The sequence below is a fragment of the Phyllosticta capitalensis genome, assembly GCF_038381095.1.
Source record: "Phyllosticta capitalensis strain CBS 128856 chromosome Unknown BKA78scaffold_7, whole genome shotgun sequence".
Taxonomy (NCBI): Eukaryota; Fungi; Ascomycota; class Dothideomycetes; order Botryosphaeriales; family Phyllostictaceae; genus Phyllosticta; species Phyllosticta capitalensis.
The window spans coordinates 105,020-131,889 of NW_027117445.1; the positions used below are offsets into that span (position 1 = coordinate 105,020).

Below are 26,870 nucleotides of genomic sequence, written 5' to 3' on the forward strand. Positions count from 1 at the left end.
TGCAGCATGCAACTTACCACAGATATTTTCTCAAGTTCCCTGGCCGGCCGCTCCCACACATGTATTCATGTGCCAACTTGACCTTTGCCCTGTTCTCAGCCACAGTGTGAAGATCAACCAGAGTAGACTAAGGAGTTTGAATAGTGCTCCCTGCAGCTGCACACACCACACACCACACATATTACCCGCACGCACAAATTGACTTCATGTTGGTAAGAAAGCTGCTAACTGCCAACATTTCCTTTCATGACTGCACATTGTGCAATGTAAGAGAGAAGGAGAGAGAGTGTGTGGTCAAGTAATCCACGAACTATGCAGCCAGTCAAGCGCTCATGAGCTAAAATCTATCGCATTGATCCCATCACATCCCATTCCTATTCATTCCCAATCCTTCCTTCTACGCCCAGCGGCGGGGGTATACACAATGTCCACTCTTCGTCCTTTTCCTTCTTCCTCATCAAAGATGCATTGATAATGCCAACTGCTTCTTTGCCTCTGCTTTTCTCCGGCCACATCTTCTGTGCATACGTACGTACGTACGTATGTTGTGTTGTGTCGTAGTCGTCAATGGCGAAACCTTCAACCCCCAGCACAGCACTGGTAGGTACCACCCACACAAACATGTCCTGCTGGCTGCGGCACCGCACTACGCACGACGCGAGATAGAACCCAATCAGTCAACATCCCCCCTGCTTCATGTCTCAAGACCCATTAAAAGCTCAAGACCATGGAAAGATATCAACAACTTCAACCACCGCCGTGTCCCGAGCGACCCTGCGGCAGCTCCAGATCGATCGGCCCACTGTGACCGTGGCCGTGACCGTGGCCGTGACCGTGACCGTGACCATTATGAAGGGTCGAGCTCAACTTGGGTGAGATTTTGGGCGGCGGTGCAGCGGGCTGTGGGAAACTGTCATCCACAGCCGCAGCAGCCTGGCCGAGGGAGACGCCGTCGTGGCCGCCGTGTGTGAGACCTAGATGGACAAGTGTTAGTGAGGCGACTTTTATTTTTTGTTTTTGTTCTTGGGTTTTGGGGAGGATGAATGGATGGATGGGACAAACGCACAGCCAACACACTGACACCCGTCACCGCAGCGGCACGCGCCGGTAAAGTCGCTGCACTGCGGCAGTTCCAGCTGCTGCCAGTAGAACGACGACGGCGAGAGGACAGGCGTGTCGCTCGCCGCCGCCGTCGATGAAGTGGCCAAGTCAGCAGAAGAGGAAGTCGTCGTTGTCGGCGGCGGCGGCGGCGGTACGGGGGAATCGTGATGGCTCGAGGAGGAGTAGGAAAAGTTGGAAGAGTTGTATTGGCTCAAACGACGGTGGTCCGGAAAGCCATATTGCTGCAGCTCGGACGGCGGCTGTGCCTGGACCGCAGGCCTCTGCTGCGCGCTTTGCCAAAGCGCACTGCCGTTCAGATCCTGCGTGTACGGCGTGCTGGGGCCCGAGTTGGCAAAATCGGACGGCAGGGTTTGAAACAAGTTCTGGTCCATAGCCAGGCGCGCACTGCCGTGGTGGCCATTAGTTCGGGAATGATCCGAATACACGGGTTGGTACTGGACGCGCTGCTCGTTGTAAGACGGCGGGTTAGAGTAGAGAGGGTCGTTGACCATAAAGTCTGTGATTTCGCGGACGTGCTTCATGGTCGTCTCGTTGCGTGGATGCACCGGACACCCGAGACAGGCGCAAGCGTCGCCGCAGGTGCATTCATGCAGGAAATCATTCGAAACTTGTCCCTGCACCAGTCCCGGAGTCCATTGGGCATAGTTTGGCCGGAAGTTTGCAAACCCATTTCCATTCGTTCCGTAGCCTAGCACGCCTGGCACCGTCACTGTCGAAAAGGCTGGGCCATGGAAGCGCTCGTTGGGGTGTGCTCGTCCGGGGAAGAAGGGATACGACTGATTTGGCTCGTAATGCGGCTGTCCGATGGGATTGCTCATGGTGTATCCATTGCGTTCCTGGGGCGCAGGCGCACGAGAAACTGGGAGTGGCGCAGGAGTTTCGGCTTTGGTACCGCAGCAGCTGCTCTGACGGCTTGGTTGCACCTGGGTGACGGTCGTGGATCCAGAAGTTTTGAGGGTCGTGTGGTTCCAGCCATTGACTTGGGTCACGGGAGTAAAGTTGATTTCCTTGCGGGCCTCGAGTTGGACGTTCAACGGTCTGTCAGAGCTGTCCGGGCTAGGGGTAGGTTTCTCCTCGCCTGGCGGCGTCGCAGAATCAGCTGCGTCAGCTGCAGGCGGAGTCGACTTTTTGGAACAGCATGATTTTGGCGCATGGTTTTCGTCTTCGGTTGCTTTGATGGCCTTTTCCAAGACGGCGGGATTCCGGCTACTGACGGATTTCCTATTTTTGGTTTTTTGAACTCGGCCTCCTGCAGCGGCACCGTTGATAGCGGCGGCGGTAGTGACCACGGGCTCGGCGACGGGAGCAGCGCTAGATCCAGTCGGACAGGCACATTCTGAGGCTGCAAGTGGTTAGCTGGGTTGGATGGGTAGCGCGACGTAGCGTACATCTCGGGATGGTGTAGTTGATGACGAGGCGTTCGCAGCTGCAGTTGCCGCCAAGGTGGGGGCAGCTGCTCAGAGGTCTGCCGGGCTTGCGGACCTCGAGCAGGAGACGATCTTTGTGGTTGCACGAAGTCGAGCGATGGCCGCGGATGCACGGTCCGCTAGACAAGACATGTCGGGTTAGCGATGGGGTAGGGCAGAGTGGAGGGCAGAAGCAGGGAGGGGAGGGCGTACCATGCGACCTTCTTTTGCTCGCCGTTGATCGTTACCCACGGCATGTTTTTAGCAGCAGCGGAGTGGAACCAGGACGAGGGCACACATGAGGTTGGAATGAATGCCTGTCACTCTGCGAAGGGGCGCATCCCTGCACGTCAGTTGAGGCCATGTCGGCGGTGAGGAGGTGGAGAGAAGTGAGGATAGAAGGTCTTTGCGACAAACCAAAAGGTCAACGATGGAACTGACGTACCTCGGGGGGATCAAATACCGACACGACAACGACAAGGTGAAGAGACTGGCGATGAGTCGCGCAAAGACAAAGAGGTGGATGTTCAACAAGGTATCTCTAGAGAAAGAGCAGAAACGAGCACGTTATTCAAAGCCATAGAACGAGGGCGGCCGCGACTTTTGAACAGACGTCGTTTCTACTGCGACGGAGCCGGAGGGCTGAGGTCGTCGTCGACTGGGACTCGGCGGTGGTGATGCACCTGAGCAAATTGTTGCGCCGAAACGGGCAAGGCCCTTTTCTAGACTGCCCGCCCCTCGTCACAACAACCCGGCGAAACCATCCAACCTATTTATCCTGCCTCTAGACCATCATCACCAAACACACTTGTAGTTTCAAAGACTTGCTGCATTTCTCTGCCATTGTCTAGATCCTTCCTGAATCACAAAGCTACCCCCAATAACGCCGCCCAATGGAACTCCATGTCGTTCTAGATTACTCGTTGTAGTGGTATACCTGTCTCCGGATTAGCCCGCGTCGTTTGACCTCGCATCAATGCTCGCAACTCACAAGATAGTTTGGCAGTCCCCAGCTCTTCCAGCCCAATCGCGACGCCATCTTTGCGAACCCCTCCGTCTCGATCAAGTGGTAAAACGCAAACGGCGGAAACATGGCTCCATCGCGATGCACGTCAGCCTTGACCAGCAGGGCTGTGCCACCCACTCCATCCACCTCAATCTCTTTGGCAATGTCAATCGAGTTGCCGCTGTCCTTCATGTACGCCATGAGCGACCGGTACGTCGCCATTTCCGCATATCCCTCGAGCAGAATCTCGTCCTTTTCCATGCCCTTGGCCAGGTTCTGCGCCGTCGGGCTGTCGATCCAAGTGTTGTAGTCGTATGGCCGGATATCCATCTTTTTATTCTCCTCGTTGTAGTAGCGCTGGAAGCAGTTGGGCACAATGATGGGCTTGTCGTGCGCCGCCAGGTCTTGGATTAACGTCGATGGCGTTTCCACAATGTCCGAGTCTAGCCACAGGACCCACGAGGTTGTAGGACCCAGCGTCGTAAACAGGAGCGAGTTGCGCGCCTTGGACATGGCGGCTCTTCTGTCTCTCTGATTCTCAAGCTTGTGTCGCTCCGCCTCGGCTTGTGAGTGCAAGGGGTTCTCCGTGTCCTGGCGAAGGATGGTGACGCTTGCGAAGCGCTTCTTTTGCGGTCCGCTCTGCGTCTTGGCCACTTGTTCTTGCAGTGCGGCTGTGGCGGCATTGCCTTCGCGGCCCTTGGGCAGAATGAAGCCCAGAGAAATGAGCTCGTGCGGGTATCCCAGCTTCAGCAAATTGTCCCAATACTCTTGGTAAAAGCGAGCCATTGGCGTGAGGATGAGGACCGTCTCTCGGTGTCCGATGGGGTCGCTCGTGGTCGTGAGGTTGTTCATGTGGTAGTGGACGACGGGCGGAGCAGACTGCAGCCCGTCTGCGGATTTGGCCTTGCGGAAGGGTAGCGATGGCGGCGACAGCGCATTGGCAGCCGAGGTGCGCCATTGATGGGTGCTGATGGAGCCATCTGAATCCGACGAGAACAAAAAGTAGAGAAAGCCGAAGCCGAGGACGCAGGCGAGTACAATGGTAATGGGATTGGTCCTTCGAAAGGATCGTGTCGAACGCATGGTCGGCAGATGAGCGCAATATTCAAGGTCCAAGAGCCAGACGGGAGCACAGCTGGACAGTCGTGCGGGCCGGCGGGCAGGCGCGGAGAGTTAGTCGAGGCAAATCGGGGACATAACAGAGGCAACCTGCGGGCGCAGTCCTGGACGTCGTTGGGAGAGTGCCGGAGTGCAATGTGGATACGTATCAGACGGACTGGAGTTGTGCGGAGGAGGAGAGCAACGTAAGGGCAGACGCCAACCAGCAGATCCGGGAGGCTGGACCCTCGCGCCTTGGCACTCTCGGCAGTGGGCCATCCAGACTAAGACCAAAGTGGAATCTCCCGACTTCATGAGTGAACTTCTTGTCAACTCTCACCATGCTCTGCCGGAGAGCTCTACCCACACGTCGTCTTGTGCCATGGCGAGCTAGCATACCGAGCCATCGTCGATGGTACATTCCCAGATCAAGTCGCACCGTGCTTCTTGGCGACCGAGTGGTATGTCCCTGCAACTGCAATATTTTGTTTGCCTCTTGCTAATCTATCCAGCATGATGACTTTCTCCTCAATCTCACGTCGTCTTCACTCCCCAAAATTGAAAAAGATGACTGCCCTTTGTTTGTGATTCTTTCCACGCCTACGCAAGCTTCCAGATTTACGTCTTCCTCTGGACCCACTCCTCTTCTTCAGAACCTCGTCTCCAGGGTCTTCAGAAAGTCTCTCAAGCACAAGTTTGGTGCCACCCTTCACAATGTCCGAGTCTTATCGGCCACTGTGGATGCACTTCCGGCGTCCGTTCCAGGGAAAGCCGCCGAGGGCTTTGCTTACGCAGTCCTGCACGCCACAAATGGCAAATCCAATTCCATCTTCACACTTGCAGATGACGCCGACCAACATGAATACGGAACTCTCGAATTCCAACTCTCGGATGACTGGTTCCGCATGTTGACACACCAAAAGTATGAACATGTACAAAATGCAAAGGCCATCGCCGAGACGGACTACTTTGTCGCCATGAAGCTCGCAAACACCCTCTTCCAATCAGGCCGCAAGAAGACCATGCTGGACGTAACTTATGCTGTGGATCCTGCCGGTGATCTCTATGCTGTCCGGCACGAGTGGTTGGCTCATTGCTCAATCATGTACGACAGCCCAGACCGCAAATTCGTCAAAAGCGTTGACGAGCGGGCTGTCAAGACCGACAAGCTCTTCGACGTCTCTCTGGTACCGTTGACAGAGCCGCGGAAAATCTCCGTCAGCTTGGGTAACATTTTGCGCACAATCGACCTGCCGGACGGGTCTTCGCGCCCCGCCTCTCACGAGTTGGAGGCCAACCTCGATGCTTATTTCAAAGCCACGGAACAAGAACCGCACGCCAGACCAGTTTGGGCTTTGCTGATGAATCAGTCTGGAGTCGAAAGAACAAAAATTCTTCTACAGAATGCACAATTTCTGGCCTCGTTATCCGACGAGACAGGCCAGCTGGGCGGCCTCGAGGCGATTTGGGCAGGATCAGACAAAGCCACCATTGGTTCGCTGCGAGAGACAATCTATCTGGATGGTTCCAGACTGCAACGCGTTCTAAGTGGCGGCGGAGGATGGGGTGACAAGGCTGGATTGCTGGCATTGGACCCTCAAGACTCACTCCGCCCCAAAGACGCCAGCGACCAAGAGATTTCACAATTTACCTCTGACCTCAACGAGTTCACACACGTCCAGTTCTTCACGTCAACAAACTCGAATTCCTCTCCATTGACCGAGTTCCCGAGGGGTCTTTGTATGGGCACGATTCCGGATGGCCTCGAAATGTACCAGCCACCGACAGGAGGGGGAGTAGAGGTCTACGCCAACACCTTTGGAGCCCTGTCGTCTGGCGGCATGAGCCTCCGTACCAATACGGTCGTTTATGAAAACCTCACCGGCGAAAGGTCCAACCAAGTCACCCAAACCAAAATCGACGTCCCGTTTGCTTCATTTACAATTAGGTTGCCAGAACATGCCAACACGGCGAGCAGCAACGCTGCCCAGGTAAGCGCGGAAGCCCAACGACGCGACACTGCTGACGGACAGGACAGGCTGTCGCCAAGGATCTGCTGCATCGAGTTGGACCAAAAACGTTGGCCGAGGGCACCGCACTGCTGCGGGTCGCGGTCGACAGCATATGGAGCACGGTGAGAACGGCGTCGCTCCAACTGCACAAGCGAGCCGGCGTCAACCTGGTGCAGCGCAGGCGCGAGATCAAGCCGCTGCTCAACTGCCTCGTCAGAGTCAAGCAGGACGTCAACCCCGGCGGCACCGGCCTGCTCGCCGCGGGCATCATCCGCTTCAACCAAACGGTCGAGTCGGACGGTCTCTCCGAGGTGCGCAGGGCGTCGGCAGCCGTGGCCCAGCAGCTGCGCATCGGCGACGACTTCATCGACCGCGTCGTCTCGCAGATTGGCAAGGCCGTGCGCAACAGCAACGACGACGCCCGCGAGGCGCCCTCGTTCAACATGGCGGCGCGGCAGAAGCGTATCATCGAAATTTACGACCGCCTCATCCCCATTGCCCGGACCATCCGCCCCAAGCTCGTCGCAAACCACGTCGACGCAAAGTACAGGACCCTCCGCAACATCTGGGGCTGGCGCTTGCACTACATCCACAACAAGTGGAGGGAGGTCGACTCTTTCGCCAAATATGCGGAGAGGGTGATTAACGGAGTAAAGGCCAGGAGGAACGACCCAAACATGCTCGGCAAGAGCACGCCCGAGATGCAGACGTGGCGCGTGGCGTCGTCGCTGCGAGAGATGCTTAACACCACGATCCTGTCGTCGAGGCACAATCTCAGCGACATGAAGCATGGAGGCGCAAAATCACGACATTGGGTGTTTCGTGGAGACGAGGAAAAAAAGGAATAGAGAGGCCCAGATACTGTAGTAGACATGGCGCCCAAGCCTTGATTGGTGTTTGATTTGTATGTGGGTATTCAATCGACAAAGTCTCTTCTCAACTTCCTGTGCTTTGTCCACTCTCCCCCTCTCAAGATGTCTCATCGCCACTGTGACCGTCACTCCTCCTGGTCTTTTGTGCCCTTCCTGCGTTGGTTTCCGCGACCTGCGCTTTGATTTTGCCCCCATGTCCGCTCGATGACTTGACCGCGTAGACCATCCGACCGTGTCTCTGCTATCCGTATGCAAGCGCTGGGTATGTATTGCACGCCCGCCTGATATGCCGCCGTATAGCACTCGCAATGGCAGTGGCAATGGCGTGTCGTGTCTGGCCCGTCATGTCTTCCGCTGCACCGCAGCAAGCAAGCAGGCAGGCGTCTCGTTGGGCCCATGTCTCTGCCAGCGCCTTGCCTTGCCTTGCCATGGCCATCCAATCCGCTCCCCTCATCCATAACAATCTTTCCCTCGCGACCCCTGCCTGCCCTCACACCTTGACCTCCTCCACCCCCTGCGCGCCCTGCACGCTCTCCGCCCCCGGCAACATAACCGTATCGGCATCACACTCCTCCATGACGCCCAGCACGACGCCCAGCGAGTCGAAAAAGCCGTTGACGGCAACCCGCAGCATGCGGTTCGTGGTCGCCGCGTAGTGCACCTGCAGGACGGAGGCGTTGGAGGGCGAGATGGTGAGCGTGCGCTGTACGAGCGGCGAGAGCTCCGCGTCGATGCTGATGGTGCGGAGGGTTGTGGTTGCGTGCGTGGGCGAGGGGAGCGGGATGCTGAGGGTCCTGTGGGAGGAGAAGGGTTAGTGGAGGGAGGTGTGGTGGGGAGGGGAGGAGGGGGGGACGTACAGCTGGCAGGGGAACTCGGTTGGTGGAGGAGGCGCCATCTTTGCCGTTGAGGTGCTGAGGTGCTCTCGTTTGTTGCTAGACGCGGATTTCGCGATGGTGTTGAGCGGTAGGTGACATGCATGTGGCAGAAAATTTCACCGCCCGCCCGCGCGCCCCGCGATCTCCGATTGGCATCGGGCCCGGTCCAGATTCCCTCCCCCGCCTCGCCCAGTGACGTCACGGCCGCCCCGATGTTTGGTTCCTGGACGCCATCGTGAATGGCTGGATCGGTCAATCTCAGGTCCCGAGGTTGTGGTGTATATGTGGGTGCTAGGGGGGGGAAGGAGCGTCATCTTTATTTCATTGGCTTTGGTCCGTCCTCTGTTCGTTTGTCTCTTTTGCACTTGACCACCTACCTACCGCCTCTTTTGCTTCTCCTTGAGTCGTCTCAAAAGTGCAAAAGCTATACTCTCGAAGCACACCCGGACATCACCAAGACTCTGTCCTCAGCCAACCCACCACACCACCACACCCACCATGGCACAACCCTCGCCCTCGGAATTCCTCACCTTCTACCGCACCGTCACTCGGACATCAAGCTTCCTCGCCCGCCATCGCCCTCGATTCATCACTACATCTCGTCCCTACACCGCAGCAGCTCGTCCCTACACCGCAGCAGCTCGTCCCTACACCGCAGCGGCTCGTCCCCTCGCCACATCATCGCCTCGCCCCTTCTCCACCACACCGGCTCGGTCAGACGAGGCGCGCAAAGACGAGGCCGGCAAGCGGCCGATTCATAGGGAGGATGCGCACGTGCTGCAGAAAGACGGCTACGATGTGCAGAGCGAGAATGCGAAGAGGGGGAAGGCGTGAGTTTCCCCTACCTTTCTTCCCCTGCCTTTTGCCTTTGCTCCTGTGCCCCCTGCCTTGCACTTTTGCTCCTTTCTTCGCTTCCTTCTTATCCGCCATCCCATTCCTCTCCAGCACTTCACTTGCCGGCTCAAGCTAGTTGCTAACTCATCGACGTGTAGTGACCACGACGCCGGCACGGGCGGCAACGCAACGGCGCGCCGCGACGAGACGCAGAGCACGCAGCGCGCCAAGGAGGAGCACCCCGAGGCGCCGGATGTTGTTATTGGCATGCAGGATGAGAGGGGGCAGAAGGGGCATTAGGTGATTGATGCGGGCTGTGTTTTTGGTGTTGCATTGGGATGGATTGGCGTTGAGTTTTGAACGGATGGATGGAAGGGGGAAGGGGGGAGGGGAACATGGCGTTAGGTCATTGTGTTGGTGGTGTTTGGCCTGTTTGTGTCACTTGTACTCGTAGGGTGCACATGTATCAGCATTTTCCGAAAAGGCATACCAAGAGCCGCTTTGTCCTGTGCGGTGTCACCTGGCTGTCTGCCTTGAGTCCAAGAAGAGCTGTCCAGGGGGTATATAAGTAGTGCGCTCCTCCCCTCTCCAGCGAATCCAAAACGCAGTGCATCACCTCTCTCCTGCGTCGAGGGAAAAAGACAGCTCTTCGGTTGCGGCCTACTCTTCGTGAGAAAGCCTTCTCAGATTTCTACTGCTCTCTGTTCTCTTTAACACAACAGCAGCCTACCACACTCGCAAGCTCTACATCACTTTTATGGGAGCTTTTCGTTTCGGTCGAACTGCACGTCAAAGCCCACTAAATCTCGTAGTCGTCATCATACCTCAGTGTTATTCTTCACGACAATCCCGCCTTCAAACCACAAGTGCACAGCTTCCAGCACACCGAAGCAGCGCAAAGACAAAGCCAACAGTGCCAAATCGAGGCAAAGTGAGAACCAAGCCAACAGTCGGCCCACACAACGTAGATCCTGTCCCAAGTGAGAAAGTTCTTGTTCGACACGTCTTTCAAGAGATGCGAGACTCCAATGGCTAAAGAAAGGAGGCGAGGGTGAGGACGGCGGTGCTTTTATAGCTGTCAGTCACCTCAGCCCCTTCAGCTGTTTGGCACGAGGCATGGGGCACGGGGCACGGCGCTGGTGCGGAGCAGACAGAGGAAGGTGCGATATGCGGAGTGGAGCGTGCTTGTCGTGTGGCTAGTTTTCCGTCCACGTGTCTTGCTGCTGGATATCTAGGGCTTTGTCTGGGGTATTTAAGAGTCTGCTTCTTGCTGGGCTCTTGTCTTGCATCACTCATCGCCGACTCGGATACTATGAGCAGAAGAAGATACCTCAAATGACTTTGGTTTGGTGTCTTGGACAATCGACGCTTATCTGTTTCACTTCTTTTTCTCGGCCTCGCAGTTGCTCGGTACTTGCCGAGTGTCAAGAGTGCCAGTCGTGCTCACGAGCTCAGGGGTAGAAGATGGTCGATGCTGATGTTGAGCGTCATGGACGGATCATGAAGCCTGACACTAATCCACGTCCCTGTCTTGCGTCATTATGCTTCTCAAGTTCTTCAGTGCTGGCGTGCAGATGGTAGAATGTGCGAAGGCACCGGCCGGACAGTGCACGGCGGCGACGGGGTAAGGCGCAAAAGTAGGTTTGACGGCCATTGACCAGCACAGTCACCCACTCTCTCAGCATACGAAGCTGATCGAAGCTCTGATTTTGCTGGTCCAGGAAAGAGTGTGAGGGAGACTGCTTTTATAGTGTGAGAAGGCCGCGGAGCATGCCTTGAAGGGCTCAGGGGGGCCAGTCAGGGGAACTGACAGAGGCACGTGGTGAAGACCAGTTTGGGACGCGCTTGTGATTCTGCCTGCACTTCTGCCGTAATTTTGCAGTATATAAGACGCTACTTGTCCGACTCGATTCCTGTTGCACATGGCGCAGCTCCGCTTGCAAATCTCGAGTCGCCAGAAGATATACACACTGCACAGGCAGTCCAGCCTGACTTACGACTGTGTCGTCTCTTCCGCTTGACAATTCGTTCCACTTTTTCTCGTCCGTTTGTCGTTTCAGACTTGCCTAGGTCGTCGCGGATGTGTTCTATGACAAGTGACGCCAAAAGCATCTCGCGCTTCTGTTCAGGGGCTACAACGTTAGTCGCTGCTGATGCACACCATTGACCTCTAATGCATACCACCACACCCCCATCACCCACCACATCGAGACTTTGTAGGGGGAGCTTGTCAGGTCGTGGACGGCGCCAAAACAAACAAGTGAATCGATATTGTCGATTTTCTGTCTCCAGAGAACAGTGTTTCTGCCTTCCTAGGGCTCTGATTCAAATCCCATGGAAGGAAATGGTTGGAATTTGAGGGAAAGAGCGTCAGTATTTATACCTCCTACAACTCGATCAGTTGCATTTAGGGGCACGTGGTAAGGAGCAACTTCCGGCGTCGCTCCGCCCGCGGCTTCCTGTCACCTGCGCAGAGTCGGGAGGTACAGAAGGAGGTCGGCTTTGCTCTTCTTTCTCGGCATCGTGGAATTGATCCTGCCTTTGGAAATGCGTGCAAATCATTTCTACTTCTTTCGGCTTCCTACCACCTGCGACTTCCAGACTGTCCAATTCCGTTTTTTGTCACTGTCTCAGCCATAGTGGACTTCTCTTGGTTGCGTTTTGCATGTATCGTCATTCAGGGATGATGGCGATGCATATATTTGTCGAATGATATAATCTGGATGCTGAGAACTGTCCGGCCAGACCACATCGGTCGCCATTAAAGATCCCTAGTGGTGACCGAACGATCTCGAAGGTGGTTTGGGTACTGTCAAACAAGCCAGGCGGAAGACAAGAAACACGAGTGTAACGAAAGTAATGGATGACGACATGGGCATTACCTGCCTGCAAAGGCCGGCGAGAGTTCAAGCGCTCAACTACCGTTAAAAAGTGAGTCGAGGAAAGTCTATTTATACAAACAACAACGCCAGGAAAGAACTCGGTCGCTGGCACGTGGGTCGAGGAGCCACGGGACGTATGCATCTGCCATTTCTAGTCGCCCTTGCGCTGCTCTAGAGGTATATAAGACAGCATCCTCTCCCGTCTTTCTGTCCTTGCATCAGCGGCTTGGTCCCACTCCTCTCATTGAGGATGGAAATTTTCCGGAAGACGATGAGACTTCTGCGGTCGCAGTCGACAACCTAAAGCTCTCTAGAAGAATAGTAAGAATATTATATATACACTACTTTATAATAAGTACCACCTTAATATAATTAACATTATAGTAATTAGTAAAATAGCTAAATTAATATATATAGCTACAATAGCTAAGCCTATATAAGAGGTATAATCTTATATAAATATACCTATATAAGTAGTACAATTAGTCCTAACTATTAATATTAATAGCCTATACTTTAAAGAGCTTCCTAATAATAAGGATAAGGCTCTATAGCTTATTCTAGCTACTAAGGTTCCTATAGTTAAGGCTCCTATTAAGTCTTCTAATATTACTACTATAACTTCTATTAAGTCTACCTCTCTTATACTAATTAATATTAACTTACTCTATAGGTACCTTAGTTACACCTAGTTTAACTACTACTACACCTATACTAAGTCTTATAATATAAAGCCTATAGGTAAAGACAAGGATTATAGGATATATAACCTTATAAAGTCTAAATATATACTAGGTTACACACTATAATATTATAAGATAGATCATCTTAATTACCTTTATAGTGATACCTAAGAGATTAAGCCTACTAGCCTATATAGTAAGTACTATATCCTCTATCTTACTAACAACACTACTAACTATAGGTAGGCTCGCGCAGTTAAGGGAAAGTATAAAGTCTACCCTAAACTTAAATACTATCTCTAGTTCTACAAGTATTAATTTAGCAGATATTTATAAAGAGTTTATATAGATATAGGTTATAAGTTCGCACCTAAGTAGTTCTACCTATTCTATAAAATAAATAGTATTATATAGGAGCTATTAGTGGAGTACTACCCTAAGTAGAATAGTAAGGCTAAGAAGGCTAACTATATTATATAGATAAGAGTATATACTATAATTAAGGGCATAAAGGCTCCTCTCTTCTTATAGTCTAAGGTAATTCTAACTATTATAAAGATGCTTAATAACACACCTACTTATCTAAACAATATAAAGATACCTAATAAGGTCTTCTTCTCTTATCTTAACCTCCTATAATTACGCCACACTACTTACTGCTACTATAAGTAGGGTAGTATTACTTATATAAATATTCCTAAGTAAAAGCGCGTGTATATAGAGAAGCTTGCTAATATAGCTATTAAAGGCTATCTTATTAGTTATAAAGATAACTAGATTAAGTATATCTTTATTACTCCTAATACTATTATCTACTTACCTACTATTAAGGTTATTAAGGGTGTATTTAAGGATGATAAGCATGTTAATTAGTCTAAGATTAAGGCTATTATTATTAATAGGGCTAACTTCGCGCCTAATCCTACTCCTAAGTCTAACTCTAAATATAAGTAGGAGACTACTAAAGATACTACTACTACTAAGTCTTAGGAGGTATAGGAGCCTATTACTACTACTACTAATAAACTCTATCTATATAAGTCTATAATTAATAATAATCTCCTCTCTAATATATTAATTTATAAGGATATTCTAGAGATTCCTATACTTAGTACTGCTTCTATACCTATAGTTATAGAACCCTCTCCCTATTATACTTATTTAAAGTTAAAGGTCTAGGTAGTATATAGTCCTACTAGTAAATATATACTACTATACTATTCTATATATCTAAATAAAGGCTAATATTTAGAGCACCTTATTAATTAGTTAAGTTATAAGGCTAATTAGCACTACTACCTCTTAGTATTCTGCACACTTAATTACTACTTTACTACTAGTATAAGATATACTTCTAAGATTAAGGATTTACTACCTCTTCTAAAGATATAAAAGTAGATAAGGGCCTATCCTCTTAGTAAGGAACTACTAAAGGCTATCTATAAAGAGATAGATTAGTACTAATATAATAGTACCTACTATAAGGTCTATAAACCTATATATACTAAGGTTGCTAATATACTTCTTCTCCCTATTAAGTAGGTATAGAATTATAAGAAAGATACTAATAGGCACCTCACCTTATTTAAGGCGCGCCTTATAGTTAGAGGTAATAAGTAATATCCTAGTCTTAACTACTTACAGACCTATATAGCAACTATTTACCCTACTACTCTTAAGCTACTACTTACACTTACTACCATTAATAGCAAGATTATTAATTAAGATAACATCCTTACTATATTCCTAAATAGTAAGATAGATTAGTCTAGAGTCTTTATTAAGCTCCCTAAAGGGTTTTAAGAGTATAATATTAATAGTACTAAGATAGTTAGTAAGCTATTAAAAGCTCTTTATAGCCTTAAGTAAGTACTACTTCTCTAGAATATAGAATTTACTAATTATATATATTTAATTAGTTACACCCTATTAGAAGCACACCTATATATCTTTAAGACTCTATATAGTAGTTACCTTATTATCTATATTAATAACTTGCTCTATATCTATTACAACTATAAGGGTATTAATATAATAAAGGTAGATATCTATAGCTATTATAATACTTATAACTTAGGCACCTTATAGTACTACTTAGGTATATAGGTCTAGTATAACTATATAGCTAAGAAGATTTACCTCTCCTAAGATATATATATACTCTTTATAATAGACACCTATTCTATAGTAGGTACTAAGGAGACACCCCTTCTAGCTAAGAAGAAGATTATACTAAATAATAGTTATTTTAACTCTAAATATACTACTTATTTTTAGAGTATTATTAGTTCTATAGGCTATACTACTAACTTAATACATCCTAATATTATATTTATAACTTATAAGTTATACTAGTTTTTAAGCAACCTAAGTAAGTACTACTTATAGCTTATAGAGTATCTACTCTAGTATCTTAATAGCTACTAGGACCTTATAGTTTACCTTAGTAGTAATAAGTTTACTCTTTACAGCTATTTAGATACTACTTATATTAATAATGAGGACTATTACTCCTCTGCTAGCTTTATATTTATAGCTACAGAGGGTGTAATATTATATAAGTTATATAAGTAGACTATTATTACTACTTCTACTATATACATAGAGTATATTACTCTTACTTCTACTATAAAGGAAGCTATATAGCTTTGGGAGATACTTATATAATTAAGTTATAGTAAAGACCTTATAGTTACTATATAGGCTAAGCTAATACTACTTCTTAGTAATAATAACTCCTTGCTCACTATTACAAATACTAATTATAATAGTAATAGAACTAAGCACTTTAATATTATTTACCACTTTACTAGAGAGTGTATTAATAGTAGTAATATTAAGGTTAAGTATATCCTAACTACTAATATAGTTACTAATAGACTTACTAAGGTGCTTAAACCTACTAAGTATACTACCTTTATTAAGCAGCTTAGCCTACTCCCTTATCTTTAGGTAGATTAAATAGTATATTATATAGTAGTTCTCTCTTCTCTTATCTTAATACCTAGAATATATTACTATCCTATATATTTTTCCTACTTCTCTATATATAATTTAGGTTTAATTCCTATAATTCCCCTTATATAAAGTTACCCTATTAAGATACCCCTTATTTCTAGCTCTCTTTTTATAACTCTTATCTTTATAGGCCTATTACACGTCTATTAATAGCTCTTTTAAGCTGCTGTAATGATTTTAGTACTTATTAGGCATTATGCCTTTCTTCTTAAAGCCCTCCTACCTACCCCAGGGGCCCTAAATAAAGCCTATATTGTTCTTAGTATTAAGACCTAGGGTTACCCCTGCCCCTTGTTTTTTTTTTTAGTCGTTTTTTGCATGGTGCCAGACGGGCTTAGGGGGTGTGATAGAGAAGGCAGTACCCCTCCACTATAGAGCCCTAGCACTAGTCCCCTTTAGGCATAGTCTCGCGCGCGTAGCACTTAACACTATTCTACTGCTTATAATCTTAGTTAGTTAATACATCACATTTTGCCTCACACGATTCCACTCACAGCCGCTGTGGCTGCTCTCATTGTCTTATTGTGACACTGGATATCAACATTCAGGGGTAAAGGTGATTCAGGGGTAGAAGTGATGTTTTGCCCTCATTGATCCCTAATTATGGAATCCATCGACCTCATTCCAGCTTCTTTGCTACTGGAAATTAATGGCGGTCGTAATTGTGTAAACTGACTAGGAAGTGTTAAGTCTTAGGCCAAGACACTCACAAGACTACACTCCCGAAAGAGAGAGTAAATAGTGAAAATGTAAGAACCAAAAGGGTGCAGTGAAGTCGAATCGTGCTCACCCCTGTTTCTCTAGATTTAGTAGGGGACTTGCCAATGTGCCAGGAATTCCCTCAACTCCACAGTCTTTTATATCTGTGCCGTGCAGAACCTGGGAAGGAAGACGTGACATCGGTCACTTGACAATGACGCAATTCAGTCGCTGTGTGGAAAGGATCTACCCGTGACTCTACACACAAGTTAAGTTATGTGAAGACAAATGGGGCAGGGTGTCGTGGTATAAAAGAACCCTCAATCCCCCGCTTTCTCTCTTGCTACCGGCATCTCACCCTTTGCCTGTGCGGATGGAGTTGTATGTCAGGCACCTCCTACTGGCTATTGCTACAACATTGCCTGCTACTTTCCTCGGTCTCGTGGGCTTCCCATTTTCCTGAAGTTTGATCACCGGCGACCCATTGACGTGGTGTGATGATGACGCGCATGGTTGAGTCGTGGAGGCGTGCAGGAGCTTTGCGCCTTGACATGAGCTCCAAAATATTGCCCTACCGTTGCCACCCAGCACTGACGGATCTTGTATTTTCTGCAGAAAATTCGGTCAGGTTTACTGCGCATGTACTGACGAAACAAGGCAGCCAACACAGTCAGCGGCGTTCGTGGTGGTATTTCCCCTCCCATGCCGACCATTGCTTGCTGGAGTCCTATCTAAAGACCGTTTCAAACCTGGTCCAGATTCTTTTATATCTGGAGACCGCAGCAGATGTACTGCACGTCATCGAAGATCGAGATACAAGAAAACGCGTGATAAAGTTAGGGGGTTTGAACTGTTGCCTAACCATACACCATACAGCTCACGTGGCGCTTTCCCATGTGGGACCTACAGGGGGAGCGGGTATAAAATGCCGCTTCTCAGAGCAGTCACTCTTCCTTTCTCGTCAAGTGTCTGGGAGAGTGTGAGTGCGAAAGATGCACCACCGCGACAAAGACACTTCTGTGTCTTGTCGGACCTCGTTTCCATTGCTGGAACAGCTCCACTCTTTGTCTTTCGCCTTGCGCATTTCTTCACTCGCGTTCGATGTTCACGTCTTCAGTCTCATCTCACCACTGCCGTTTGGTGGCCGAGAGTCATCAATTGCTTGACACTTGGTCCCATCGCCACGAAATCTTGCTCCGCTTCTTCATCAATGCAGTATTGCTCATGAGCAAGAAGCGAGACGTTTTCTCCCTCGCCCCTTTTTCCGCTCGCTCTCCAACGACTGACGAGAAAGACGAAAAAGCAGCGGAACACGAGTACCTCAATGGATTATCCGATTTAAAGGACGCAGTCAGATACACTGCGTTTCTTCAGTCGGTAAAAGCTCCAGACACTCAACCGCGGACAGATACCTGAGAACCACGAACAGACGCCCCTTTTATACCTGGCATCAACCACGGAAAGCTCCGCTAGCGACGTGAAGTTAGTCAGACCCAAGTCACAAGACACTCTACAGAATAAGGCAGTCAGGCTAACCTGACGCCGCATCACATGCCCCTCAACGCCCTGCTCCGCCTCACTCTTCCCCTGAGTTCAGAAGTATTTAAACCTCGTCTTTCTCCCTCCACAGAGAGAGCCGTCAGCCAAGACAGGATCAAGCTTGCGATGCGATGCGATGCGATGCTCATAGAGCTAATCGACTGGCTCTGCGGTGCAAAGCGCTTCTATGAGATTCAATACTCCTTCGTTTGCGCGTGGATGGAGCTCGAAGCTATCGGCCGTTGAGCGCGCCATTTCTTGGGCTGTAAGCTCTTGCTGTGAAGGAAGGGAGAGGTGATGATCGTTGTCATTGCCATCGAATGACGGTGACACTTCATCACACTTCAACAAAACGCTTTAATCGCCCTGGCCTTGCCTTGCTCTCATCGCCACTCCCACCGTCTCGCTTGAGCGGAAGAACACAACAAGAGCGCAGAGACAGTATGCATGGATGGAAGAAGTCTCACACAAGTAACACTGTCGATTGCGTGGTATCTCGAGTAAACGTGCTGCCCTTTCTCCCCTCTCCTGTGTCTACAGGAGGGCTTTTATACCCACCCCATCCTGATCACCCAGGGCAAACAGGCAAGCACGTGGCCAGCTCTTTCCACGGTCATGCCGCACACGCGCTCCTCACTGCCTACCACAAGCAGCCTCAAAATCACGCGACTTCCTTACCTCGCGCATACAGAGCGGCAAACCCCGTGGCGGAAGCCTTAGCGCCGACGTCTTCGTCGTCGTCGCTGAGGTGGTATAAAAGCGTCCCTAAGCCCCCATCTTCATGGTCAACTTCAAGGAAACAGCAGCTTGCTTCGTCACTGATATTCGAGGGATCGAGTTACTTTGGTCTGCTTCTGCGGTCGTGCTCAAGGCACAATCAGCAATCCGCATACTTGTGTGTCTGTCCGTCCGTTTGTTTGTCCATCTGCCCACTTCCCCACGCACACGAGGACGCCGAGTCCAGCATACCAAAAGCCGTGCCACACGCTTTGCAAACGCTGCTTTCGCCACTCATCCATCTCGGGAAAACCTCATCATCAGTATTTCACACCGAAGGCTTTCATCACTGCGCGCTAAGAAACCACACCATCACCATCCCTAAACACCAAAGCCAAAGCCAAAGCCAAAGCCGAAGCCCCTCCCTCCCTCCCTCCCTCCCTTTACACACGCATCCCCTTCACTCACTCCTCCAAGGAGCAGAACCCAGAGCCAACAGGAGAGGAGAGGTCTTGTCAATGCGTGCGGCGAGCACGACGAGACAGGCGACAGGCGACAGAAGTAGCTGGAGGCGAGTTCGGCTATTATTCAGTGCAGACACGGCGGCGTTGATGATACCGGCCGGTCGTGATGGAAGGAGGGGTTGATGTAGAAAGGATAGGTTGTGGGATAGTCGTGAGATTAAGGCTAGACACGCGCCCGTGACTCCTATCTATTCTCCCTCGCTCTCCTGGCTCACCTATCCACCCCCATCCATATAAAGCCCCTCTAGTCCATCCCTCCCCTTTTCTCGCTCGACAACAAACAATTGCAGCTACTTAGCAGCTGTCTGGAAGCATATGTAGGGATACTGTCTGCGACGTTCAGGTTCCCCGGATGTACTGCGTTTGTTGTCGAGCAGAAGATCATTGTTTTGTTGCCGGTTGCGTGGGTGGGCGGACGGACAGGTAGACAGGTAGGCAGACAGGGAGGCAGATGGGTGGACAGGCAGGTGGGGAGGGAGGTAGATAGGTACGCGGCATCCCATGTCGGCGCAATTCAGCAGCACACAACAACAACACCTCAAAACAGACAAAACCTCATCCCTCACATCATCTAAACTCTAAAGCCGTGGGGTAGGATTAGGTACATCGAAAAGAAAAGCATCTCCTCTCCTCACCTCCCCTCTCCTCTCCTCACATCCAACTCTCCATCCCCCAGCCCGTCCCACCCGCTGCCCCTGCCCCTGCCCCTATCCCTCTTCCATACCCCCCTCCGAACCCCCCACCTCTCCTCCTCCCCGCAACCGGCGCCGCCGGCCTCGTCGCGTACGCCGCGTCAGGCTGATACATGGCCGCCCTCAGCACGTCGTTCAATCCCGCATGCGGAGTCGCAGCCGCGCGCGCCGCGAAGCTGCTTCCGTGGTGGTGATTGTGGTTGTGGCCGACGTTGATGAGTGGACGGGGGTGGGAGCGGCGGGCGGACGAGTTGGGCCTAGCTCTACTGCTCGTGGTGTGCGCGTGCGATGATGGCGCGGAGGCATGCTGATGGGCGTAGTGATGCTGCTGCTGCCGCTGCGTGTGGGAGCCATGCTGCAGCGGATGCTGCTGATGCGGGTATGAGTAGCCGTGCGGACGAGAAGACGGACGCAGCAAGCGCCGGTTGCGCCGCTGGAGCGCGGCCGCGTCCCAGTCGTCCCATGCGCGCGGCGGTGCGCGTTTGACGCCGTGGCCGCTTAGCACGGCGTCCCTTTGCTTCGTCTTCCCCTTTCCGCCACTGCTCTCAGGACCCAGTCTGCGGACGCGGTAGCCGGCGTGGTGGTGGTGCGTAAGGCTCGTATCAGACGTGGCAGGGGGGTGCGAGGAGAGGGGGTGATAGGGATGGTGGTGGCGTGACGACATGGCGGGGCGGGGAGTGAGGAGAGGGGAGGAGGAGTCTCGACGGTGCCGCTTGCTCGAGGTCGAGGATGGCGAGAGGAAGGGGAACCAGCACATGTTCGCTGTCTGGCCGACTGAGTGTTTGCTGTAGGTGTTGCCTTTGGTTTCCTGTCTCTGCCTCTCCGTCTCGTCTACGCAACAACGGCAGCGACCGCAGGCGGCGGCGTCGGCGGCTGCGGCAGGCTGGAATACTGCCTCTGCAGGACCTGGAGCTCTGCGTCCTCTTCTCTTCCTCCTCTGTCTTCCAAATCAAGCCCACGCGACGGTGGCGGGCTCTTCTTCAGCGTCTTCCCCTTGTTCTCAAACTGCCACCAGTGCCGCTTCTTTCCCTCTTCCTCTTTCTTCTTGTACACACAACCGTGGCTGTGCTCCTTCACTCTTCCCTCCCCCTTCCTCGAAAAGCACAACCTGTTCCTCTCTTGCTCTTTTGGCGGGCAATCGCACCCGTCGTCCGGCTTCTTCTTATCTCTTCCGCAGCCAAAACAGCCGCCAAAACAGCCACGCAACGCGCAACCGACACACGGCGCAAAGATGCCGTACAGCTCGACCAGCAGCTCGAGGACGCGGATGATGCGGGGGATGAGAATGGCCAGCGGGGGCAGCATGTCGATGGAGGAACAAAGGAGGTCGTGGAGGATATTTGAAGGAGTTGACCGAGAAGGGAAAGGAAAGGGAAGGGATGAAGCCCGAGTGTGGCTATGTTGAGATATATCCAAGACTTTTGTTTTTGGGCCCGTCGCGTGAAGAGACAGTTGGACGACTGACGACCGCCGCGACTGGCGAGTGATGGCGTCGAGTGACTGACGGCGAGCGGCGGTGGTGGTGATGCGCGCACGCACGCTGGACGCGAGTGACTCGGAAGCCAGGGAGATGTGTAGACACCCAGGTAGGCGTGCTATTTCTTTGCTCTCCGCGCCCATGCCATGACCGTCCAGTCCATACTCACCGAGAACTCAAGAGAAAGGCAGACCACGCACATGGTCGTCCAGAGACAAGGCGAACGAGAGGCGACGACGAGTGACTACATGCTATCGCACCTGAGCAGCCAGGTACACCTACCTACATGTAGGCGTGACTGCGGCGAAAGTAGGGATGGTGGGTGTCAGTCAGGTTGCTGGTCAGGTCTGTCAGAAGAAAACCGAGTCTCATAGGGAAGAGATGACCATTTTTGCGGCGTGCACCCTTTGTTTGCATCTTCGGCAGCTGTCCTCGAAGTTGGGTGCCTGGTGTCCGCAGTGTCTCGAATTGTGGTTGCGCAGCTGACTGTAACGTTCGCTCGCTCGCTATGGGCTCGTGACGAGCCGCTGCGCCGCTGCGGCCACCACCACACCACCACACCACCACGCTCAACTTTACAACACCATCTACGACATCTTCAACAACATGAGCTCTTTGACAACGGGCGACGACAGACTGTGATCGAAAGATGTGAACGAAATCTTGATATTTCCGAAAGAGACGTAAGAAAAAGAAAAGGGCCAGTTGTCCGTCCCTTTGTCCAAGCTCCAGGTTATCGCTCCAAATAGATATATGAAAAAAAAAGGGGGGAAATAGATGCAAACAGTGAAGCAAGCCGCCTGCGCGGCTGTCCACCTATGATTTGCGCGGCGTGTGCGGCGCTGCAGATTCTACTTCTGCCTCCACTTGCTTGTCTATCTACTTCGCTCAGGTGTGTCTATCCAATCAATCGACCAATCATTCGTCCATCCATCCAACGACCATCTTCGATCGTTCCCAGCAACAACCAACAACCAGCAACAATGAGGAGAAAGGAGATTAGGAAGGAAAGAGGGAGGGAGGGCGCCATTAAACTCCGTGTGCGCCATGCTAAACCGGGCTCCTCGTTGCGAGAGCGTGTGCGTGTAGTAGTGTATATGTGAGCGCGTGTCTAAAGTCTAAAGCATCATCGCCGCTGTGCGTGCGTGCGTGCGTGCGCGCTGTGCCCCCTTTGCAACAGGGCGAGCAGAATCCAAAGCGTTGGTCGTCTGTGGAGACCACCAATCTATACAAAAAGCGTCATCGACGTGCGATGGCTACAAGCCCCACAGGCCGCTGACGCCGCGGCGGACGGGGCTGCCGTTGCCGCCCGCACTGCTCGTGGCAGCGCTGTAGCCCGAGTCGCGGCCGGCCTCGTCCTCGTCCATGTCAATGTCGTACTTTTCCTCGCCGTCCTCGGCGTCGTCATTGCCGCCCGCGTCCCACCCCTTTTGCTGCGCGCCGCGCGTGTTCCATCGCAGCGTGCGGCTCAGGCTGTCGAACCACTCGGTGGGCTGGCTCAGCACCGTCGGGAAGGGGTACTGCGAGGCGGCGATGGTGACGTGGTCGCCCTGGCGCAGCTCGACGCGGCCTTTGCCGTCAAAGGCGCAGTAGGCGGTTGCGCGGCTGTTGCGCGGGATGGCGACGCGGAGGAGCATGCTGTCGTTGAGCAGCATGGGCCGGAAGGACAGCGTGTGCGGGCAGATGGGCGTGAGCAGGATGGCGGGAATGTCGGGGTGCACGAGCGAGCCGCCGGCGGAGAGCGAGTAGGCGGTGCTGCCGGTGGGGGTCGAAAAGATGCAGCCGTCGGCCTGGACCACCGTGAGCAGCGCATTGTCGCCGTACAGCTCGAGGTTGGAGACGTAGGGGCTGGGCCCGCGGTCGATGACGAGCTCGTTGAGCACTTCAAACTGCTCGGCCTCGAAGTGCGAGGGCGAGTTTTCGTCGCTTGCGTCATGGTTGGCGTTGGCGCGGTACACGGTGCACGTAAAGCGCATGCGCAGGTTGACGCGCATTCCGGCGTCCCCCATGATCCGGTTCAGCTGCTCCTTGTAGCTGGAAAACTCAAAGTTGGTGAGGAAACCAAGACTCCCCAGGCTAAAGGAGAGGATCGGCGGAACGATGCGCTGGAACAGCCAACTCGTGTACAGCACGGTACCGTCCCCTCCCAGAGTCAGGACAAGGTCAAACTTTTCCGGCGTCGTCAGGCAGAGCTCCGGCGACCAGTAGCGCAGCATGTGGTGGATCCGATCGTCCTGCGCGAGCAAGCCGGCGGCGTTGAAGCGCTGCGACTTTTGCAGCTTGCTATCGACATAGACATTGACCCCCACGTCGCTGCCGTGGCGCGGAGTGGTGAGCAGCCACGCGGCAAGCTCCCTTGTCAGGTCGACGAGCTGGTTGTCGCGTGCCTTTGTGACGATCATGACATTCTTGACGGCAATCTTGATGGGGCGGCGCTGGAGTTGCTTGGAAACCTCGCGGACGCCGGTGGCGGTCTGGACCAGGCGGGAATGCGACATGCCCTCCTCTTCTCGAATCTCCTCGAGCACGCGGTCAATGTTGATGGCGGCATCGAATTTCTTGTGGTAAAAGCAGGGCGAGGCCAGGGCGGTGATTTTGCTGGCGGTCAAGCACTCGGGGTTGAGGGTGAGGTCGGAAATGGCCTGCGACAGGCGGCGCCGGGATAGGGCCGGGCGGGAGGACGAGGATGGTTCGGGGTCGTTGTTTAGCAGGCCATTGATGGAAGAGGCAATGGACATGTTGGAGGTGGCCGGTGGACGCGAGGCGAGCGCCTTCATGATTGTCTGGCGAGGGACCGAGTCGATTGATACGGCCTTTTTGCGATGTCGGCCGTCGCGGAACCGGGCCTTGTGGGGCGGCGACAGGACGAGCGATGGCGACAGACGCAGCGACTCTGCGGGCTCAGAGGAGGTTGCGACAGGAGTGGACACGGAAATGTCGTCGTCGTCTTCGGGATCGAGGAGGTTCGAGGGCGACGGGGCGCTTACATGGACAGTCGGACTTTGCGGACGCGAGAAGCAGCCGTCGCTACGACTATCTCCGGCGACGATATGGATGGAGGGCGGTAGATTGTGGGGGTAGTGGTGTGCAGAAAGACTCCTCAGCCGGGGAGGATGTGGAGGTACGGGGGGCGAGAATCCATGGCGAAGCTGTCTTGTTTGAGGACGATGGAGAGAGTGGACATGACGCGGGTCGTTGTAGAGAGAGGGTGGAGAAACAGGCTCAGGCGGATGCAGAGCGGAGCCGGCCGAGTTGGCGTTGTGGTCGCTGTCGCTGTCGCTGTCGGCCATTTTGGCGACTTGGTCGTCTTTGTCGCTGTCCGAGCTGGAGCCTTGTTCCTTGATGGACTCGCGAAAGAATCCTGAAAGAATTTAGGATTCTAGACGTTGCAGGCCAAGGCAGAAGTTATCTCTCTCTAGTGATATGTATTTCTCTACCAGCCCTGCGGCAACCGCGCGCTCCTCACACGCAGCGCGCCTGGAGTTCGTCGACCTCTGCGCCATCTGATGTCAGCCTCAGCGGTGCTTGAGACGGCGTCTGCATCAGGTCCATCGACGCCGCCATCCTGCTCGACTTTTTTGACCGGCCGAGCGACGGACCGTGAACCGGCGAAGGAAGTAGTTGGTTCTATTTGCGCTGCTAGCTCAACCACGTCCCCGAGCTGGCTAGCGGCCCGCCAGCCAACATCCTCTTCAACACCACCACAACATGTCGTCGACTGCGACGTCTCATCCCTGCCTCGGTCGTCCATTCTCACACTCGTCTGCCTTCAGTCCTGGGCGCGTCTCAATCCGACCATGCGACTGGTGGAATTGGGGGTACCTGCGACGCTGCGAGTGTTGGCATTCTTCCTGTAAAAGTCGTCCCGTGACAGCCTGTGTGCAGGATGCGTGTCGCCAGCAAGAGACCGTGTCGCGTCGAGAGGAGAGGCCTCAGGAAGCAACTGTCGTCGTGCTAGTCACGCAGTTGCCGTTTGGGGTTGGACTGTGGTGGTTCGCACCTCAGGCATCTTCATCTGATGATGTGCATTCTCCGGCAGCCATCCACGGCGCTGGGTTTGATCACCGTGTCCAACTGCTGGTCGTGAAGAATGTCGTTGAAGAATTGTGGCACAGCAACTGCAGTCAGTCGCTTCTCCCCGCTCTGCTGCACAGCATGCTCCACTCCAGTCGTCACTCGTCTTCTCGACTGCTCTCGCATGTTCGAACCATTGCGCAAGAGAAACCAACTGAGTGGCACAGCAGCCATATGAACATGCAAATGACGTCAAAGCAAAGAATCCCATGATGCCCTTGATCTCGACCGACCGGGTGATTCGCGCCTGCCCTGGCCCTCAGTCGTCCCTGCTTTTGTTGCTCCTCCACATACGTCATCGCCTGCCATCATTGCCGCCCTCAACACCACCATATAAACATCTCTTGCTCTCACCATTCCTTCCCTCGTCACTGAAACAAAACACCTCACCTCTCTCAAAACAACTACAATCATCCACGACTTCAAACATCCAACAAACAACCTCTTCTTCAACAACCTCAATCACAATAACAACATCCACCACCATGTCTGACAAGAACACCTCGACCCTCCAGTCCTACGTCGACTCGGCCACCTCGACCGTGCAGTCCGCCGTCGGCTCCCTCACCGGCAACACAGCCGACAAGGTACGTCTCCCCTCTCCCCTCTCCCCTCCCTCCCCTTCCAACCCACTAACAACCACTACAGAAACAAGCCGCCGACAAGGCCACCGAAGCCGACATCAAGCACGACCTCTCGCACGCCGGCGGCAGCGCCGGCCCCGTCGACGTCTCGGCCTCGGGCGCGCACGCCAAATCCAGCGACCGCCAGGCCGGCAGCTGGAACCAGACGCTGGGCAGCGCGAAGGAGACGCTGGGCGGGCTGATCGGCAGCGAGGACCTCAAGGCCGCCGGCCGCAAGCAGAACCAGGAGGGCCAGGCGCAGGAGGCGCATGGGCAGGTCAGCGACTTGGGCAAGGGCGTCAGCGACCGCGTGGTGGGTTCTGTGGGCGGAGCCGTGGCCGGCTTGACGGGCAACAGCGGCGCCAAGGATGAGTTTGCCAAGCAGCATGATGAGGGCAAGACGGCGCAGAGGGGCGTCGAGGCCGAGTTGCAGAAGCAGGCCGAGGCGGAGAAGAAGTGAGGGACGGACAGACGCCTGTGATGTGCTGCGGAGGCCGTCTTGAGAGTCTCCTGTCTGCTAGGGGAGGTTTCCTTTTTTTCTTTTTCTTCGGTATACCCACGCTGGCTCTTGATGCGACAAAAGCAGTCCATCAACACCGGCCTCTTACGACTTATGAATACGGCTCAGAGGCGAGTACGAGCCGGGATGCGGAACAACTGGTCTGCTTCCAACTGTACAAAACACAAATTGAAGCCATGAAAACTGAGAATCTTCGA

The 26,870-nt window shown here is 52.6% G+C and overlaps 9 protein-coding genes across 9 annotated transcripts; 3 read left to right on the forward strand and 6 right to left on the reverse strand.

Moving 5' to 3' along the window:
- Positions 1-356: 356 nt before the first annotated feature.
- Positions 357-3,143, reverse strand: BKA78DRAFT_158775 (uncharacterized protein). Its single transcript, XM_066883070.1, has 4 exons — positions 2,742-3,143; positions 2,511-2,668; positions 1,067-2,464; positions 357-974 (listed from the first exon to the last, which is right to left on the reverse strand). Exons 1-4 carry the CDS (start codon positions 2,783-2,785, stop codon positions 748-750), a joined length of 1,827 nt encoding a protein of 608 aa, XP_066742291.1. The 5' UTR covers positions 2,786-3,143; the 3' UTR covers positions 357-747.
- Positions 3,144-3,444: 301 nt separating this feature from the next.
- On the reverse strand, positions 3,445-4,617 carry BKA78DRAFT_354027 (alpha-1,6 mannosyltransferase subunit Mnn9; the record flags this gene model as incomplete). Its single annotated transcript, XM_066891656.1, has 2 exons — positions 3,445-3,465; positions 3,520-4,617. 2 exons carry the CDS (start codon positions 4,615-4,617, stop codon positions 3,445-3,447), a joined length of 1,119 nt encoding a protein of 372 aa, XP_066742292.1.
- Positions 4,618-4,953: 336 nt separating this feature from the next.
- On the forward strand, positions 4,954-7,504 carry BKA78DRAFT_380861 (uncharacterized protein). Its single transcript, XM_066892978.1, has 3 exons — positions 4,954-5,093; positions 5,145-6,623; positions 6,671-7,504. The coding sequence occupies exons 1-3, from the start codon at positions 4,974-4,976 to the stop codon at positions 7,490-7,492; spliced, it is 2,421 nt and encodes an 806-aa protein (XP_066742293.1). The 5' UTR covers positions 4,954-4,973; the 3' UTR covers positions 7,493-7,504.
- A 502-nt stretch (positions 7,505-8,006) lies between these two features.
- Positions 8,007-8,466, reverse strand: BKA78DRAFT_372197 (transcription factor Pcc1-domain-containing protein; the record flags this gene model as incomplete). The annotated part of the gene is made up of 2 exons (XM_066892729.1): positions 8,374-8,466; positions 8,007-8,310 (listed from the first exon to the last, which is right to left on the reverse strand). Exons 1-2 carry the CDS (start codon positions 8,409-8,411, stop codon positions 8,007-8,009), a joined length of 342 nt encoding a protein of 113 aa, XP_066742294.1. The 5' UTR covers positions 8,412-8,466.
- Positions 8,467-8,889: 423 nt separating this feature from the next.
- Positions 8,890-9,525, forward strand: BKA78DRAFT_296848 (uncharacterized protein; the record flags this gene model as incomplete). Its single annotated transcript, XM_066886672.1, has 2 exons — positions 8,890-9,221; positions 9,384-9,525. The coding sequence occupies 2 exons, from the start codon at positions 8,890-8,892 to the stop codon at positions 9,523-9,525; spliced, it is 474 nt and encodes a 157-aa protein (XP_066742295.1).
- Positions 9,526-18,707: 9,182 nt separating this feature from the next.
- Positions 18,708-20,643, reverse strand: BKA78DRAFT_354031 (uncharacterized protein; the record flags this gene model as incomplete). Its single annotated transcript, XM_066891658.1, has 2 exons — positions 18,708-18,789; positions 20,075-20,643. 2 exons carry the CDS (start codon positions 20,641-20,643, stop codon positions 18,708-18,710), a joined length of 651 nt encoding a protein of 216 aa, XP_066742296.1.
- BKA78DRAFT_158909 (uncharacterized protein) lies at positions 20,541-21,961 on the reverse strand. The gene is made up of 2 exons (XM_066883071.1): positions 21,843-21,961; positions 20,541-21,793 (listed from the first exon to the last, which is right to left on the reverse strand). The coding sequence occupies exon 2, from the start codon at positions 21,597-21,599 to the stop codon at positions 20,811-20,813; it is 789 nt and encodes a 262-aa protein (XP_066742297.1). The 5' UTR covers positions 21,600-21,793; positions 21,843-21,961; the 3' UTR covers positions 20,541-20,810.
- Positions 21,962-22,712: 751 nt separating this feature from the next.
- On the reverse strand, positions 22,713-24,194 carry BKA78DRAFT_332177 (ATP-NAD kinase-like domain-containing protein; the record flags this gene model as incomplete). The annotated part of the gene is made up of 1 exon (XM_066889954.1): positions 22,713-24,194. The coding sequence occupies one exon, from the start codon at positions 24,192-24,194 to the stop codon at positions 22,713-22,715; it is 1,482 nt and encodes a 493-aa protein (XP_066742298.1).
- A 1,821-nt stretch (positions 24,195-26,015) lies between these two features.
- Positions 26,016-26,613, forward strand: BKA78DRAFT_296851 (uncharacterized protein; the record flags this gene model as incomplete). The annotated part of the gene is made up of 2 exons (XM_066886673.1): positions 26,016-26,117; positions 26,179-26,613. The coding sequence occupies 2 exons, from the start codon at positions 26,016-26,018 to the stop codon at positions 26,611-26,613; spliced, it is 537 nt and encodes a 178-aa protein (XP_066742299.1).
- Between the last annotated feature and the right edge of the window lie 257 nt (positions 26,614-26,870).

Coding starts and splice junctions, on each gene's coding strand:
- BKA78DRAFT_158775 (XM_066883070.1), bottom strand. CDS start 2,785: ATGCCGTGGGTAACGATCAACGGCGAGCAAAAGAAGGTCGCATG. Junction 2,669..2,741: donor GAGCAAAAGAAGGTCGCATG/GTACGCCCTCCC, acceptor TGTCTTGTCTAG/CGGACCGTGCATCCGCGGCC. Junction 975..1,066: donor CGGGTGTCAGTGTGTTGGCT/GTGCGTTTGTCC, acceptor TTGTCCATCTAG/GTCTCACACACGGCGGCCAC.
- BKA78DRAFT_380861 (XM_066892978.1), top strand. CDS start 4,974: ATGCTCTGCCGGAGAGCTCTACCCACACGTCGTCTTGTGCCATGGCGA. Junction 5,094..5,144: donor TGCTTCTTGGCGACCGAGTG/GTATGTCCCTGC, acceptor TAATCTATCCAG/CATGATGACTTTCTCCTCAA. Junction 6,624..6,670: donor CGAGCAGCAACGCTGCCCAG/GTAAGCGCGGAA, acceptor CGGACAGGACAG/GCTGTCGCCAAGGATCTGCT.
- BKA78DRAFT_158909 (XM_066883071.1), bottom strand. CDS start 21,599: ATGGGCGCGGAGAGCAAAGAAATAGCACGCCTACCTGGGTGTCTACAC.